The sequence below is a fragment of the Polypterus senegalus genome, chromosome 4 (assembly GCF_016835505.1).
Source record: "Polypterus senegalus isolate Bchr_013 chromosome 4, ASM1683550v1, whole genome shotgun sequence".
Classification (NCBI taxonomy): Eukaryota; Metazoa; Chordata; class Cladistia; order Polypteriformes; family Polypteridae; genus Polypterus; species Polypterus senegalus.
Window position 1 is genome coordinate 38,333,931 of NC_053157.1, and position 19,458 is coordinate 38,353,388.

Sequence of the window (19,458 nt, forward strand, 5' to 3'; positions counted from 1 at the left end):
CCTCTGCCTTTACACTAAAAACACTGATTAAGTGAGGTTTATTGGCTTTCACACTGACCCGTCTCTGCCTTCTTCCTTAACCAATAAGTTTTGGCTTTAAAGAATTTAACTGTTATGACGTCTGTTTTGGTATTTGATTATGGTTTTGTCTAGCCTGTGGTTTAATTGCGCACAGTAAATGAGCAGCCATCATAAAAAAAATCCATTTAGATGGTGGCACCCATCTTTTTAATTTTGTGTTAAAGGATTTTATTACAGTGAATAAAATACATCTCTGTAACCACAGAGTACTGCATGGAATTCAGATCAGATCCTATTTCCCTAGGCATATATAGAGCTGAAAAGGACATTTATTTAATTTGAAGTAATCATTTGAATATCCCATAGATTAACCATGTAGCCTGACCCTAAACTCCATAGGTAGGCTTTGGCCAGCATAGACACAAAATGGGGCCCTTGCTTTTAAAGTTTAAGCAATAAGTAGATAGATAGATAGATAGATAGATAGATAGATAGATAGATAGATAGATAGATAGATAGATAGACAGACAGACCGTCCCCAGGGAGAAACTTAAAATGTCCCAAACTATGTGAAAATGTCCAAAAAAAGCAACCCAGGGTAAACAAATACAAACTGCAGAAGTCCGAACCTACAAACCAAAGAAAAACAATTCCCATGAAACCTCCAACAAATTTATTAAACCACTGCTGAGACCATCTCTTTCACCTCACTTTGAAGCTGAAGTTGGTCCCAGCAGTAGTGACATTAGGGTGGCTCTGCCTCTTGGGGTCCCATCACAAACTCAAGGAATTGAGGAAAATTTAAAGATACAGTACATAAATACTAAAAAATAAAGCATAAAAACAAAACCTCAAATAAATAAATATATATATATATATAATATAATGCTATGCTCAGGTCAGTCTGTCATATGATTACTTGCAAAGTACTGGGGCTAGAACCTTGAGCTTGGTCTTAATTGAAAGCTTATGACCTGATCTGATCTGAAAATTCAAAAAAAAATGTAGGTAGCAGGGACCTCAGTAAAGTGACCTTCTGTTGAGTGTTTACCATGACAAAGTGAGAGCAAGAAAACAAAAACAAGTGACATGATGGAAAGAAATTTTTTTAAAAAGCAACATCTGCTGAGCATCAAGTAAACCACAGATGTCAATTTCATGATGATGAACCCCATAACAGGAAGAAGAAGAAGAAGAAGAGCAGTGACATCAGCCAAGTTTCAATTCAAGGATACAAAATGCAAAAAAGACAAAGACGGAGAAGAACATGCGGACAATCAAGAAGAAGGAGAAGATTGTCAAATGCATGTTCAGAGTTCATAATGAAGTGTAAGCTTTATGTTTATTGCCCATTAAACATTAATTAAAAGGCTGCTCACTTTGCCTTATAAAAACAACATGTTTATATAAACAACATCCTGTTTTTGAATGTATTGTATTTATTGACCATCAAACATTAGACTTTATTAAACATGCAGAAACAATGGAAAAGTGACTTGTGCCCATGTGCTTATGGCAAAGTGATTGCAAAATAAAGTGCTAACCACTATAGCGGCAGGAAGAGGAAGAAGAGCAACAACATCTGCTGAGCATCAAGCAAATTGCAATAAGGCATTTAAGTAATGAAGAACACAAAATAATAAGACAAGACACTGAAGCACACAGCTAGGCAAAAAGTAATTCTTAATATACACAGGCAAACACGATGACTCTGAAGTGAAATGCATAACAACAAATGAGAAATACTCAAAACTTCTGAGCATATGCAACCAGTGATTTACATCTTTACCAAAGTGATCACTGTGAAGTGGTGAAAACAATGGAATGTCTTGCCAAAATGGGAAGGTTTAGTTTACGCTATATGGACTACTTTTATTTCAGTACCGTAGGTCTGCATGTTCCAGTAGTTTAACAATGAAAAGGAAAATAAACACAAGCCAGGCTATAATAATAATACATTTTATTTATAAAGTGCCTTTCCCATGCTCAAAGCGCTCATATAATGCAACACTCATCACTCCATCCCACTTCTTAACATGTCCACTATCTAGCCTATGTGCCAGTAGACCTTTGACCAAGTTTGCATCCTGACACTAGAAACTAAAAACCACTATAAGATTCCTGGACTGAAAGTAGGTTAAATCCTGAAAAATATTGCTATACTCGAAGATAGAGGCTTTGATTATTTTCCATCTATCATAATATTTAAAAATAGAATGCTGTTATTACAGTATCTATATTCAATATCGTGGCCAACAACAAAAGCAGTCCATCTTTATGAGATAACCTCATAATAGACATTATTACATTAACCAGCACACGCATACAGCAGTCTAATAGAATAAATAAAACATTACGTCAGACAATCAAAATAGTAGTTGTATTCACAGAACATTTAAAAATAATATTCCCCTCATGTAATACATTGCCACATCCCTGGCTACCAAGTATTAATTTTACACATGCATGGCCCACCCTCCTGTCCCATGTCATGGCAAAGCCTTCTCTGCTCAGGCAATACTGTTCATAATATAAAGAACTGTAGTGTTCAGAAACATTAAGCTGTGACATTATCTTAATTACTTAAAAATAAAATGTTTAGTTACAGCAAACCAATGGAAGTTCTAACAATACACATAAAAACACAATGAAAGGACAAAACAAGAGGTGCAGAACTAACACAATACCATACACCAGTTAGGGTAATATAAATTGAAGTAAGACTCATGTTCCATGTTGACATGCTCACATTCTCACCATGATGTGTTACTATGTGTTGATAGATGTGAAGACAATCCAATCACATTCAGTGTTGGAAACAGACACCTCCTTCTTGCAAACACCGATCCACACGGCACTCCATATTAGCCAAAGTATCCGCAAGCATTGTAGTGGAAATGGCAGCAATTTCCTGTTCAGTGTTTTGCTGTAATTGTTCCAGTGTACAAGGTGTGTTCTTGTACACTTTTCCTTTCAGCGCTTTCCAAAGGAAGAAACCCGGAGCTCACAGGTTCTGGGAACAAAATGGCCATAGTCCCTTTGAAAATTACCTAAATGCCAAAAAAGGATTTAATTTGTGCCATACTGCGAGCTGATGTGTGAGAGGTTGCCCTTGCTGGAAATAACCTTCACTGATCTCACGGCCATCCAGTTCATTCATAAAGCAGTCAAAAATGTTCAGGTACACATCAGTATTGCCGTTTTGTGGCGAAATAAATGGAGCCTATTACACATCATATCTAAGGGCCCTGCCCATTAGAATCACTGTGTAGTTCCTGTGATGCCAAAGCGACATTATCTCCATCACAAGCTCCCAAATATGAAACCAACCTGGTTTATGATGCTGGAGTCTAATCTGCATTCAGTGTCTATTAACCTCATTGGTAAAATTAGCGTGTTTTACACTTTTACAACTACACTTATTTCTAGAAACACCAAATTGAAATGTTCTGGTAAAAAAATGAACATCTGTTCACTCTGCAGGTACTCTGTTATTCTGCACACACACATAAAAAATTAAAGCAAAAACCTGTTTAGTTTCTGCTATTTTGAAATACTCTCCTTCCCGTATCATGAATGAATTCTTTTCTTGCAATTTGAGGAGAAAACATCTACTATGCACTTCTGAGCTGTGTGTTAGGTCACTTCCTCAGTTTTACTTTTGAGTGTAAATCTCAATTTTTTTCTCTATAAACATGGCAAGGTCTTTTGCATGTTTAATCATTTGATTTGATTATATAAAAAAGTGTAAAAGGATTAAGTAAAGGTCATTCTTCTGGAAAAAATGCAGCTTAAAAGATGGGACAACAATGCTTAGATTAGGAGCTCTGAAGCTGAGGTTTCATTGTCTTTATGTGCCCACTCATTTAGAATCCCTTGGCTTTCAGCAATGTTAGCTAGTAATGAGATCCTTCAATCATCTTCTCACTTTGGGGGCTCCTGCCTATTAGACCCATTAGATTCATGTCAAGGTAACTGAGGCCTGTTCATTTTATGAGACACAAAGATTATATAAGATGGATAATTACTTACATATAAATAGTGTACTTAATTTCTACATGTTTCCTCCGGGCGCTCCGGTTTCCTCTCACAGTCCAAAGACATGCTGGTTAGGTGGATTGGCGATTCTAAATTGGCCCTAGTGTGTGCTTGGTGTGTGGGTGTGTTTGTGTGTGTCCTGCAGTTGGTTGGCACCCTGCCCAGGATTGGTTCCTGCCTTGTGCCCTGTGTTGGCTGGGATTGGCTCCAGCAGACCCCCGTGACCCTGTGTTCAGATTCAGCAGGTTGGAAAATGGATGGATGGAATTTCTAGATGTGGAACACTGACAACCATACAACAAAGAAAAGACCATTGGATTACAGTGGAACCTCGGTTCACGACCATAATTTGTTCCAAAACTCTGGTTGTAAATCGATTTGGTCATGAACCGAAGCAATTTCCCCCATAGGATTGTATGTAAATACAATTAATCCGTTCCAGACCATACGAACTGTATGTAAATATATATTTTTTTAGTTTTTAAGCACAAATATAGTTAATTATACCATAGAACACACAGCATAACAGTAAACTATATGTAAAAACATTGAATAACACTGAGAAAACCTTGAACAACAAAGAAAACTAACACTGCAAGAGTTTGTGCTATAGTGCTAGGAACCGCTCACTAAAAACACTTTTTTTTTTTTATGAGTTTTAAAGCACAGGGAAAAAAATCCGTAATTTAATAAACCACCAAGAAAAGTAACATTGCCACAATGCACGCTATGAACCGATCGCTGTAAATGGAACTAAAAACAAAAACAAGCGTTTTCTTCCTTAAGTGTCCAGCCCTCCGTCTCTCGCTCACTCGCTGTCTCTTTCGTGTGTGTGTGTCTTTCTCTCTCGTGCCTGTGTGTGTGTGTATGTGTGTGTCTCTCTCTCTCTCTCTCTTGCTCGCTCGCTCGCTCGCTGCACAGGAAATGCACAGGGAGAGACTGAACATGTACAAACCGAAAGGGAAACTGGCTTGTTCGTATACCGAGTGTGTGGTCGTGAACCGAGGCAAAAGTTTGGTGAACTTTTTGGTCATAAACCAATTTGTACGTGTACCAAGACGTTCGTGAACGGAGGTTCCACTGTATATGCTTCTTTGTGTTTAGTGTTTCTCTTTTGAAATCTTTCCATGACGTCACTGTCCGCCATTTTCTTTCTCCAGTACATAGCCATGGGTGCAGAGGGTGTATGCAGTTTAGTCATGCAAAGCTCTTTTACTATCAATTTAGTGAGAAGCTTACCCAACACAGTATTTTATGACCTTGTTATCCATTGACAAATATACACGGGTGACTCTTTACTAGCTATTTGGTTTTATTTTATCTTGGGGCAGTAAAAGCAATTTTACAATAGTAACTCCTTATGATGTGACGTGTTTACACTTGGACTGATTGAAAATCTTTCTTTGCAGTGGTGTGCGCTCATTGTTTTGCCAAGTTGTCCTTTGTCTCTATCATTGATGTGGTCAAGTTTTCCTCTGCTTAAGGCATTTGGTCTCTTTAATGTGTTCTCTGCAGCCTCAAGGGAAAAGTCCATCTGTTCCTGGAACAACTACTAAGGCTCACTTCTTGAAGTACGCCCCCACTCAAAGCTTGGATTCAGTCATTGGGACAGAGCTAATGGTAGAAGCAGCTCATTTTAGAACTTGTGTCTCCACCCCCCAGGGAGTTCAGAGTGTCATCCTCAAAGAGCTATAGGAATAAAATAAACTTTACGGGCCAAAGAGGGTTCTTTCAGTCTCAAGCAAGGGTTTTACTTCAGTGCACAGAGAGAATGACAGCATGAACCTCTCAAATAGCTTCTGTTGATTTGATCAGAGCGTATTTTCAGGTAAAGGTTCCTACCTATAGGTACACAGGTTTACTAATGACTTTAGACTATGGGTACAAGATTAAGACTAATGTCCTTAAAGGTGAGTCTTGCCTTGGTCTGCAGAAATGTCAGCTCATTTTTAATTAATACCTCAGGTCTTCAGATGAAATTCAGAAAGCAAGATGACCAAAAGTTGGCTCAAAGTAGGGGCAGTTGGCTTCTTATAACTGTGTCAAGTTTGTTCATATAGCAGACAGTGTTTTGTATGCTGCTCAAAGCCTGGGAAAATTGAGCTATGTCCACTTTTCAATACAAGTAAACATTTTTCTATTGCAAAGTAATGAGGAATCAACCTTAAATGATTTGGGAATCTACCTCAAGGCACAGCTATGAGCGGCTTATTTTAACATACATAAATGGAACATTGGAGAAAATTAAAATGGACAAAGCACACTTAAAATTTATGAACAAAGGGATAACATGGACACTCTGTAACCAGGCAAGAATAAATCTGAAGGCTCTAGTGTGGTGGCAGTAGCGCTATCCATTTTTACAGCCATAATGGTGAATTTAATTACAAGCTAATTAGAGGAAAACAAAATGTACTCATTCTTAACTTTTTTCTGCCTCACAGATAGTTGTTACAGTATACTCATCGCTACTTTAATAGTTTAGTAAATAATTAGTCTTACATTCATAACTTTTATTAATTTTATTTTTACTTTCTTTTTTGCAAAAGTAAGGAAAGCATTCAGTCCGTAACAGTCATAGGTAAATTGTCACAATATGTCACGTATGGTACCCACTTCAAACACATGCTATTTTAGATACTTTTCTTTTATATGAAGAAGTGCTTTCTAGTCTCAATTGTAAAGGTATCTTCTACTGGCGTACTAGATTTTTCAAATTTCATCTAAAAGAATTCTGCCTTAGGGTACACTGTCTAGGGCCATTTATTGTGTTGTGCCCAGTGATGCCAAAAGAGTGTCATGACTGAAAATATTTTGACCGTGTACAGTATTTTTTTTAAATATTTTGTTAAAGTTTATTGAACTGGTTAAAAGTTATTAAATAATTTCTGTATATTTGATGTAACTGTAATGCTACAACCATTTTGGGAATATTTTGTTGGCCAAAGTCATATTGTTTATGGCACACTGCCTGTAAAGTGATCACCGTATTGCTGCATTTTACATCATCGCGTCAATACCAGCATGTGAACTTCGTTGTCCAAGTTTATAGATGCATCTCTTTAAAGAAAATTAATCTTCTCATGATTTTTTAATGAAAGACCTTTAAATAGGTTTCTCACCTCTTGCCTGATTTTTCTGAATTTGACCTTTTTTAGATTTTTTTAGATTAGCGTTTTAGATTCTGATGAAGGCAGTTTAAAGTGGTAAAGGCTTTAGACTTTAAACCCTGAGGTTGTGGGTTCGATTCCTGCTACCAGCACTGCGTGAACATCAGCAACTCACTTGACCTGCCTGTGGTCCAATTGGAAAACCAAAAAGAAATGTAACTAATTGTATCCTAAATGTTGCAAGTCACTTTGGATAAAGGCGTCAGCCAAATAAGTAAATGTAATGAACAGTTGGACTTTTTCCTCAACACCATATCAGATAGGCTTCTGTCCCTGTGACTGAGTTGGATTGAGCAGAGTTTCAGACACTTTTCTGCTGTATCAACTTATCTGTGCCTTATCTAAGAATTTTAAAGATCCCTAATGCCAGTCACTTCTTATTGCACTGTGTCATCTGCTCATATATTGATGCTCATGCTCACATGTTCAAGAAACCATAGCGTTAGTCAATATCAGAAATTACAGAAGCTATTGTCAAGGTAGACACACAGGACCTTGGACAAAATAAAAAGAAGAATAGCCAGAAATCAGTTACTAAAAAAATGTATGGTCACAAAACCTACACACTAAATTGACAACAAAGTCAAAAGGTGAGCTGTCATGAATCAGAAGTAAAGAGATGTGTCTTTACCAAAAAATGTCATGCAAAACTCTTAATGGAATCAAAAGGGGAATTGCTATGAATCGGCAATGAAAAGATTCACCACTGAGAGCATGCATTGAAGTTGTTTAAGGGTTGGATTAGGCACATGAGATACGTTGCCCATGATACAATTCATATTGAGCTTCAGCGTTCAAGGTTTAATATTCCCACCATATTATATTATTAATAAAAAATGAATGTCATGTTTAGTGTTAGTTATTAGACATTCATAAATCAAAATACTTCAAAACAACATCAGATCAGTGTACAAATACATATGTTTTAGTGGATGTTTACATAAGCTTTTTCTTTTTTATTAAAAGGAATAAATATTAAAATTTTTGCAGAGCAGTGCTAGTAAGAATCTCACTGTACTCTGCACACATTATAATAATCTATCTATCTATCTAGGTGCTTGCTAAAAAATGGTTTTAAAAATTTCAAGCGCAAAATTTCTTATAGTTTTTTCAACCTGTTTGTGTGTCTGTCCGATTCTCACGAGAGAACTACTTGATGGGCTTAGATCGGGTTTTTTTCTATAATTTTCTTGAACATTCCATTGATTTTGTGACTTTCTCATTGCGCTCATTATCATAGTTCGCTGGCGGTACGGATTTATTAGCGCGAATACAAGAGAGACTCATGAGTCAGCCTCAGGCGTAACCTTAACTCCGCTTAGTTAGCAAATGAGAGACCTACTTAACGGATTTAGATCTTTTTTTTCTATAATTTGCTTGAACATTCTGGTTGATTTTGCGACATCTCTCATTGTGCTAAGAATGATTATTCACTTGCAGGAGTAATATATTCACGCTAATCTGAGCGAGGCCGGGATGGGAAAGATTGACGTCAGGAGTAGAGAGCTGGGTTGGGCCCTCCTCACTGTCCTGTTTCACTAATACACAGGTGAAGCCACAAGGGATAGCCACTAAACCTATAATATACAGTTACTGCAGTGCAAAATCGTCCAAATTTAAACATATATATATATATATATATATATATATATATGTCACACATGCGCAAGTAGGAGATCGCGGATGGACCTTAACACTCTTTGGAAGACATTCGCCGGCAGGGAGTGGCGGGGTACTAACTTTTCTCCTTTGCTTTCTTGCAGAAAAAAAGACGCTCTGCCACCATAAGCCTCATTTTTCAGCAGCACGTTACTTCCGCCCTTCCTCCTCCATTGTTCCGGACGTCATCGATCCCATCTTCCCTCATGGTTCCTTCCCAGCATTCCTCCACTTCCGGCTCCTCCTTCAAAAAATGGCCGCCAACGCCATTTTCGGCGTCGTGCATATGTGAACTTTTGTTTATGTATTTTGACCAGTTGTTTATTTTTTGCTGTGGATAATTTTACAGTATACGGGCCAGAAACCCCAAACCTTTGTGCTGTCTCCTTATTCGTCTTTTACAATATTATATATATATATATATATATATATATATATTTATTTAATTTCTGAGTTAATACTAAATATTTCTCCAACAATCCCTTTTCCTTTTATTTCCCTATCGTATGCCCTACTGATTTATTATCTATGGGTCCTGACGGAAGGTATGAAAAACTTACGTTAGATTTCCTTTTAAGATAAATGAGAATGTCCACACACAGCAATAACCTGTAAGAGATCGCACTGCAATACCCCCAGCATCCGAAACACTAACCAGGCACAGAAAGTAGTGACAGATGTATGATTTCACCAGAAAAGGTGGCAGTGGGAAGTGTCACTTGTTTTTGCTTAAGCACAGTGCCAGATCCAATTCTTTACAATTTCACCTTATTTAAGAGAAATTCTTAAGTGAAAGGTTTATCGATGTTTCGAGCACTTATTTTCACATCCATGCTCATGGGAGCTACAGTAATGACAGCTTGCTGCTCCCAGTATCATAGGAGTTTACCATGAAAACTGTTGCAATATAAAAAGTTTGTGCATTGCTGGTTCCTGTAGAGTTCAATTTGAATATAAGCCTATGGAGACAGTGGTGCGTTTATTTAAAAATGTTATGATTCGTCACACTCGTCCACTCACTAAATTAAGTGCAAAACACTTAACCTACCGTGACAGCCCACTTTTAGATACAGAGATGACTGTTGAGGCCTAACAGTTTTTACCTTCACATTACACAGAATGAGAATAACAATTCTGCCAAAGTGCAGTCAGTTTATCATGTAACCCTTTAGTTCTAGTTTTACAATTGGATTTTTCTTTTCCTTCTTTTGAAGAAAGATATTTTTGTTTGCCTTCATGTTTAATTTCAGTCATGTGATAATGTCATCCGATACACAATACAAGGTCACATTTCGTATTGACAGTATTTTCTACTGTGAAATACAATGAAATTTAGCTTTATGCCTAATTTGGATCCATAATCCTGGGCTCTGCACCAAATGCTCTGCAGGGATGTAAACCGTAGCATTAGTGACGTAATGCATCTAGCCTTCTGAGGGTTAAGTCCAAAGCAACAGCGCAACACATCTTGACTAGACCCCATTATATGTTGAAACTTACAAAATGACAATGCAGTAAACTTAAACTAAAGATAATAAAATTGTATTAACCTGTGACTAGACATCAGGGAATAGAAATATATGGATGCTTTGCCTTAATAATTAAAGTTTCCAAGAAACTACAATAGAGCAGCAGAAAAAATGTAGCTGAAACAAAAAAAAAGCCTCAGGACATGTTAACCTGCATCTGGCCCTGTAAGCAGGTCCTTCAACTTGTAGGGAAAACTTGGAGGTTAATGGCAGGATTGGCACAGTAAAAAAACTCACACTGTTTCACTCCATTCAAATGAGTGTGGTGTTGAGGTGTCAACCATTTCACAGCTGCAGTCGAGTCCTAATTTGGGATCTTGAGGGGGTTTGTCATGTGGTGGGTGCGGCAACACACTGTATGCTACCAATCTCAGATCATAACACCACCCATATTAGTCTCTCAGGTAGTCTTCACTGTTTATGAATAAAAAGATACTTACCCCCCAGCTTGTCAGAGAATGACGCATCTGTATGCATTTGGCTCATTTTTTTTTACACAGTTTCTTGTTTTTTTTTTTTGTATATTAGTGAACAGAAAAAGCCTCAACATGCAGTCTTGCTATCTTATTTGAATCACAATTTTCTTAATTTTCAGTAGAATCCCAGTGGTTGAATTTTAACATCTACTGTTCATTGCTTATGGAGTAGGAGTATTTGGTGAAAGTAAATCCCTAAATTTGTTTACAGCTTTTTTACAGTAGGTTAGTGTTTCTTTTCCCTACATGTTAAACTTTACACTTGTTTTCGTTCAATTGTCTCACTACTGAGTATTGTCAAGGTTCATCTGAATTGCCCTTTCACTATATTTGAGTTAATATCATTAGTAATTGCCCTAGTGCAGTTTCCTGAAAAACATCAGAGATGACTTGTGGAGTATTTTCCTTAAATCTATATTATTTGTAGGAAGTATGGAAGCACAATGGCTAGCACTGCTGTGTGTGGATCTCATTCCTAGTTGCTGTTTGTGTTGAACTTCCACGTTTTCCCTATTTCTTTATATTTTTGTACTCCAGCTACTTACATTTCTTTTCAAATTCCCAAACACATGCATGTTAGATTAGCTGGCACCATTGTCTGGGGCTGTTTCCCACTTTGTGCCTGGTACTAAAGGCATAAGCACAATCCCCAGATGACCCTGACATGGATTATGGCAGGTTTGAGAATGTGTATATGAGTGTATGTGTTCTTCTTCTTCTTTTGTTAACCCAGCTCACAATCTAAGTTTAAGTTATTGTTGATGTCCTGTGGATTTTAGTTTTGGTGTTGAATCACACTTTAAGATTTCAGAATATCCAAGTAAATTTTATCACATGCCTTGCGGTTATGTACTACTGCTGGAGTCTAATAAAATTGTTTGGCAGGATCCCTCCTCCTAAATCACTGCTGGATAAAATTTACAATATTCTCTTTTTTTTTTATAAATAGTCTTCTGCTCTACTTCAGACATCATTCTACGTGGGAAAGTAGTATGGCCTGTAATGGGAATCATTACTCCGCCCATTCTGTAGACTGGAGTCACACTGGCAACTTTCCAGTCCTCAGGTACTTCTCCCTCCTGAATTGAATCCAGGAATGTATTTATGAACAATTTAAAAACATTATATTTCATTTCTTTCAGCACTATTGATAAAACCCTTTCAATTCCAGATAGTTGTATTCCTCCCATCTAAAACTAGAAGCACATCTGAATGTTTTCTTTTAAAATGCTTAAACAAGCAGCTTGTTTTTGCTTCTGCTTGAAGCATTCCACTTATTTTTTTCAATTATTGAAAGATAAACAAATTTTTCCTCAAATTAGAAATCTTAAAAATATCTTGGCCTAAGAATTGAATGATTATGTGATTTTTTAAAAACTTTGAAAGCTGTTCTGGTGGTAGACAGAATTATGAGCTTTATTGTATTAACTAGCTTTGGGAATTATATAAAATGGAATCTTACAAAGTTTAAAATATTTACATAACCCTAATTAAAATATGGCAGATAAAATTTCATATAAAGTGCTTTACCACAATGCATATACCCATAAGATTCCCTCTCTATTTTGTGTTTTTTATTATATATATTATACACAAACACATATATATGCAGACATGTGTGATGTTCCTGTTTTTCCTTCTAAATGGACCATTTACACTTTTTACATATAAAGTTTGTTAGGAAGAAAATGGGAAATACTATTTATGGTGAAATAAGAAATCCCCAAAGGGATGTTTCTCGTATTTTTGCAGGATATATTTGCTTCCATGGTCAACCACATCCACTTCTGGCACAAGATTGGTCCCAATAGGCCATATTCAGCCAACATTTTTTTTCAGTCTTTAAGCAGAAAAGAAAACAGATTTCTACCTAGAGAGTGAAGAACGGATTTTTGACCCAGACAGAATATGTCTTCCACCTGTGCGTTGCCATCCCTAAAGAATACGGCAAAATGTTTTAATTTATAAGGCAGACAAGAATATAAACTGGATCAGTTTAATACTGTAAATTAATTTTGCTAAAAGTCTGATATAAACAACTAGTTTGGTATAGCAGCTACGTATAAAATGAAGAATGCTGTGGTCTGCAAATTCCAATACCCTCTAAAGCAGAGGCATTCAGTTAGAAACATAATGTGAAAAAAGATTGAAAAGAAAAAACTTAACACTTTCTTAAAGATATTTGACTTGTGCCATCTGGCAGGAACACTGCGTGCAAAAATGTAATAATGCAGTGCTTTATACAAGCAATGGCAAAAATAATGCAACAAATGGTACATCTTTAATGCTTTCATTTCAAATAGATTATAGTCATTTTTATTTTATTATTTAACTGTTACAGTTCAGTATATCTTTTAGGGATTTGTGTGTGCACTGCAATATCACCTTAGAATTAATAAACTGTTTGTCAATAAGCGTGTAATAAACGATCTATCTGTCAAAAAGCATGGTCCTCAATGTTCGTGTTCATAATCGCAAGTATATGTTTTTATAGCTTAAAGGCAGAAGAATTCTTTTCAAAGTCTTGGTTCTGGTTCTTGCAAATCCAAACTGGCGTAACTAGGCTTGAAAAGTCATAGGTGGCTAAATGCCTGGACAAAATTTTTCATCTATTATATTAAGCCTGTAGGAATATTCAGTGTCTTCAGAAAGTATTCAGATACTTTTACGTTTTACAGATTTCATTATGTGGCAGCCTTGTGCTGAAATCATTTCAGTTCATTTTTACCCTTATCAAACAACACTTAATACCCCAGAATAACAAAGTGAAAACAAGATATTCAAGATTTTAGGAAGTCTGTTAAAAATAAACAACTGAAACATCACATTAATGCAAATATTCAGACTCTTTATTCATTATTAAGCTGAAACTCCTTTGGGCGGCAATGATGGCTTGGAGTCTTCTTGGGTAAGACGCAGCAAGCTTTGCATACCTGGATTTGTGAATTTTCTGCTACTCTTCTCTGTACATGACAGATTGGACAGATTCCATCAGTGGACACCGATTTTCATGTCTCTTCAGAGATGTTTGATTGGATTCAAGTCTTGGCTCTGGATGGACCAGTCAAAAAAAATCACAGAGTTGACCCTACGCCACTCCTGTGTTGTCCTTACTTTGTGATTAGGGTCATTGTCCTGTTGGAAGGTGAACCTTTAACCCAGTCTGAGGCCCAGAGTGCTCTGGGGCAGGTTTCTTATTAAGGATATCTCTGTACTTTGCTACATTCAGCTCTCCCTCAACTCTGACTAGTCTAACAGTCCCTTTTGCTGAAAAACATCACCACAGCATAATGTTGCCACCACCATACTTCACTGTTGCAATGGCATTGCACAGGTGATAAGTGGTGCTTGGTTTCCTCTAGACCTGACATTTGAATTGAGGCCTAACAGTTCAACCTTGGTTTCATCGGACCAGAGAATCTTGTTTCTCATAGCCTGAGAGTTCTTTAGGTGCCTTTTTCCAAACTTTAAGTAGACATTCTTGTGTTATCTGGCCATTCTGGTATAAAGCTTAGATTAGTGGGGTATTGCAGTGGTGGTTGACCTTTATGGAAATTTCATCCATCTCCACAAAGGTTCTCTGGAACTCATGCAGAGTGATCATCTGATCCTCGATCATCAAGATCCCTTCAGTTTGGTTGGGTAGCAAGCTTTAGGAAGAGACATGGTTGTTCTAAACTTATTCCATTTAAGAATTAGGGAGGCCACCGGGAACCTTCAGTGCTGCAGGATTTTTTTTATCCTTCCTCAGATCTGTGCATCAACACAATCCAGTTTCTAAGCTCTGCATGCAACTCCTTTGACCTTGATTTTTGTTCTGATACACATTCTTCTATAGACAGGTGTGTGCCTTTCCTAATCCTGTCCACAGAAATTGAATTGACCACAGGTGGACTCCAAACAAAGCTTAGAAGTATTTCAATAGAATGATCAATAGAATGGGATGCACCGGAGTGAAATTTTATCTGTCATAGCAAAGGGTTTGAATGCTTGCATCAATGTGTATTAAAGTTTTTTATTTTTAATAAATTTGCCAAAATGTATATTTGCGTTGTCTTTCTTGGGTATTACAAGTTGTTTAATGATGGGAAAAAATGAATTTAAATGAATTTAGCATAAGACTGCATCATAACAAAATGTGAGAAAATGAAGGGGACTGAATACTTCCCAAAGGAACTAAAACATGTAAAATGTGGTCTCTCTGGTGCCTACATTAATTTTTGAGATGAGACACCCTTAAAGTTAAGTTTTAATGTTGTCTGTACTTTGCATGAATCTTCCTTGGGAACTTCTGTCTTCTCATGGAACTTTTGCAGCCATGCTGAGTGGTGACTCTTAATTTTCCTGGTAACACTTAAACTGTGGTTGTGTTTGTTCCTTGTGAACAACTGGCATCTCCTTCATAATGCATGTCTGCCTTTCAGTGTAGGTTATAGCACCATTAATTATACTTTGGAAATAGATATATCCAAACAAGCAAATACAGATTATTCTGTATAGTGCCTTTTCATAGGGGACACTATCCTGAAGTGCTTTCTACTGTAGAATGTTTTTTTACAGTTTTCTAAACTAATAGACTTGGTGACCATCTGTGGGGCACACAGTGGTGAGAATTCAGTTAACAATGGTTTTGCAGTCCAACCTCGTAACCACTTGGCTAAACTGCCTATATTGTATATAATAGGTTTTGACTCTTTTTATAGCATGTCTCTGAAAACTTTAATTTCTTTTCCCAGCAGAGAGATGCAAGAAAACAAAAGTTAGAAGCACAATGGATAGATGTGTCATTCCATAGCTGCGGTTTAACAGTCATAAGTTCAACACAGTGCACACTCCCTTTGTATCTCAGGCTTGACCATAATTACCAGTTTACAGCCCAAATTACTGGAGTGTAATTGGTTTGTTACCAGATCCAAATATCTCATTTTTCTATTTTCCCCAGGTAAAATAACACAACCAAGTTCCACAGTCCCAGAATCCCTTGTTTAAAAACGTCCATCCTATGTGCATCCTCTTAATTCCATATCTATGGTAAGATGCCAAAGATCACAAAATAAGAAATACATGCATATCTGAAAATGCATATGCATTATGTCTGAGGTTAACATAACAATCAAAGAGGTGTAATGGTTTATACCTTCTGTTTGAACTGCAAGACGGCCTGTTTTATCTGCTGAAACTCCTCACATGTTGCTGAGCACGTTCCTGCTTTCATGACATGGTCAGATTTTTCAAAGTGGCTTACTGCAAAGCAAAACAAAAAAAAAAAAGAAAATAGTAACATAATAAAATGTTATTTCTATAATTACTCTAAAAAGACCATCAAATAAGTGTGTGCCCAGTCATTACAGCTCTGTTTTTAAATATGTCAGCATCACTTCATATCTTTAACATCTCAAAAGTTAGCTTACAGTTAACTAGAGAGCAAAACAGGATAAGCCTAAACTGGTTACCAGTTAACTACAAGCAATTTATAAAACATTTTATTGGGAAAACATAAGTAGAATTTGCTATTTTTTTTTTTTGGTATTACTAGGGAGTTGTACCATGCTATCCATTAGATAGATAGATAGATAGATAGATAGATAGATAGATAGATAGATAGATAGATAGATAGATACTTTATAAGGATGTAGTGAGAAGTTAAGCAAAATGACACCTTTTATTGGCGAACTAAAAAGGCAGCTTTCAAGGCAACTCAGGCCTCTTCTTCAGGCCAGATATAATTAAATAATTACATGATTACATCTGGCCTGATAAAGGGGCATGAGTTGCCTTGAAAGACTGCATATTGTAATCTTTCTAGTTAACCAATAAAATGGGTCATTTTGCTTAACTTCTAACTACTGGTTTTTTTTAATATGTATACAGTATTTTACAAAAATATTTTCTGGGGCTTTCTTTTGTACTTTAATGGATGTATAGTGTGTTCAGAAAGGATTGAGACTCCTTTACTTTCTGCACATTGTATTGTTTTGTAAATATAATTTAAAATGAATAAACGTAGCACATTTGCCCATCAATCAACACTCAATAGACCATAATGCCAAAGTGAAAACATGTTTTTAGAAACATGTATAAAAATGTATTAAAACTTAAAAATTTAAATCTCTCACTCATATATGTGTTCAGAACCTTAATCCAGTATTTTATAGAAGCCCCTTTGGCAGCAATTACAGCTTCAGGTTTTCTTAGGTAATTCACTACAAGCTTTGCATACCTGGATATGGGCAGTTTATCCCATTCTTCCGGACAGATCCTTTTAAAATCTGTTAGATTGGATTGAAAGTGTCTGTAAACTGCCAGCTCCAGGTCTATTTATAGATGTTCTATGGGGTTTAAGCCTGGGCTTTAGCTGAGCCACTCAAGCCAGAAGCCACTCCAGTATTGTCTTGGCTATATGCTTTGGGTCATTGTTGTGCTAATAGAAGAACTGTTGCCCCACTCTGAGGTCATATGCACTCTGGGAAAAGGATTTCTACAAGACCTCTTTGTATCTGGCTGTGTTTATCCTTCACTTAATTCTGCTGAAGCACCCTTTGTGTTTTGGGTAATAATTGAATAGTATTGGTGCAGTCGGGCGGCACGGTGGCGCAGTGGGTAGCGCTGCTGCCTTGCAGTTAGGAGACCCGGGTTCACTTCCCGGGTCCACCCTGCGTGGAGTTTGCATGTTCTCCCCGTGTCTGCGTGGGTTTCCTCTGGGTGCTCCGGTTTCCTCCCACAGTCCTTAGACATGCAGGTTAGGTGCATTGGCGGTTCTAAATTGTCCTGAGTGTGTGTGTGCCCAGCGGTGAGCTGGCACCTTGCCCGGGGTTTGTTTCCTGCCTTGCGCCCTGTGTTGGCTGGGATTGGCTCCAGCAGACCCCACGTGACCCTGTAGTTGGGATATAGCGGGATGGATGGTGCAGTCAGCTAGATTTCTACATGAGCTAATGGCCAGGGCCCTGCAGACTACATAGGATGCAAAATTTATTAACCTGTATGATAAAATATTTGTTCTTTGTTTTTCTCCGAACCTCCTTCTAGACTGGCTGATCATGTCCTTTTTAAGCTCATTATAATCATTTCTTGGAAATTAGTTGTCCACCACTAGCCACAGGCATGTTGCCTTCCCTGAGTTTACTCGTCTCACGACATTTGTAGCAGCCAAACAGAATGAATGTCGGCTTTCTGAAAGTGAAGCGTGTAAAGAAGAAAGGTATTTGTTATGTTAATGACCTTGCTTTATAAGTAGCTAATGACTGCATTATACAGTAGATCCTAGTTCTAGTGATGAAGCACACAAACATGATGACTTTGCTCAAACGAGATTACTTCTGAATGTGCGCAGAAATATCACACATGCTTTGTCTGGTTTGTAGCTAAACAAAGTTTTGGAATTGTTACCATTCAGGGGAGCAAATCTTAAAAAACAAGTCAATTAAAATTAATTCAAAAGAAGTTCATTAGCAGCAAAAACAGATTGCTAATTAAGAAAAGGGTTAGAATGAAAACCTGCAGCCACTGCGGCCCTCCAGGACTGGAGTTTGAGAACCCTGGCCTAGACCATGATTTGTCCATTCCAGGTCATTCATGGTGAGCTGCTTGCTTTTTTGCATTCAGAGGATTAATGTTGAGATGTACTGGTCAGCAAAACAATAACTTGAAATGCCTCATGGATAGCAGACTTCAACTGCAAAACATTTGAGCTTATGTCTTGGGTGTTTGCATTTTATTTCCCACTACTTTTTGCAGTAATGAGATATCCTTTTTGATGCACTGATATAGAAAATGTTGTTTGGAAAGGGAATTTGGCGATGAAGCGATACAAACATCATGCACTGACAGAGTGGGCACTATGTCCAATCGAATGAACCACAAATAAAGTTTATTGGAGGCTTGAAAAAAGATTCTGAAAACTGGCAAAAGAAAACCCCAAAAAGCTAAGTCTGCTCTGTTTGTACTTTTAATTTGTTTAAAATTTTAAGTTAAAGAAATGAAATAGTGATCACTGCTGCAGTGGGACTAGACATGGAAATTCATTTCTCATGCATGTACTGTATGTAGGTTATTTAGGCCTATGTGGACCATGAATACATACTGTACAGACTTTGTAGCCAGCAGCACCACTGACCAAAAAATTGTTTCCACGGCCCTGCTGAGATTGTCATCTTTCCAACAGATTCTCCCATTTTAGGAGAGGACTTCTGAGGCTCTGTTATAATGACCACAGTGATCTACAGGGAGTTTCTTGAAATTCATAGCTTGGTTTTTGTCCTGAGATGCAGCATGAATTGTAGGACCTTAGTTCACTGGCATGTGACCTTCTAAACAATGTCCAATCATTCAATTGACAACAAGTGGACTCCAACCAAGTTCGGGGTACATATCAAGGATAGATAAAGAAACAATGTAACAGCAAAGGATTTGAACACTTGAATGAGAGATTTCAGTTTTTGATTTTTAACGAATATGCAAACTTTTCTGACAACATGTTTTCACTTTGTCACATATGTTATCGAGTCTAGATTGATGGGTAAACAACTTTATCCATTTAAAATTATATCTACAACACAGTAATTGTGT

General features: G+C 37.1%; 1 protein-coding gene across 2 annotated transcripts in view; it reads right to left on the reverse strand.

Moving 5' to 3' along the window:
- Positions 1-19,458, reverse strand: part of ccbe1 (collagen and calcium binding EGF domains 1) — a 341,539-nt gene that overhangs the window by 26,908 nt on the left and 295,173 nt on the right. For both annotated transcript variants that reach the window (XM_039750495.1, XM_039750496.1), the window contains one exon: positions 16,031-16,137. In XM_039750495.1, coding sequence (XP_039606429.1) covers positions 16,031-16,137 — 107 coding nt within the window. The remainder of the gene's footprint in view (positions 1-16,030; positions 16,138-19,458) is intronic.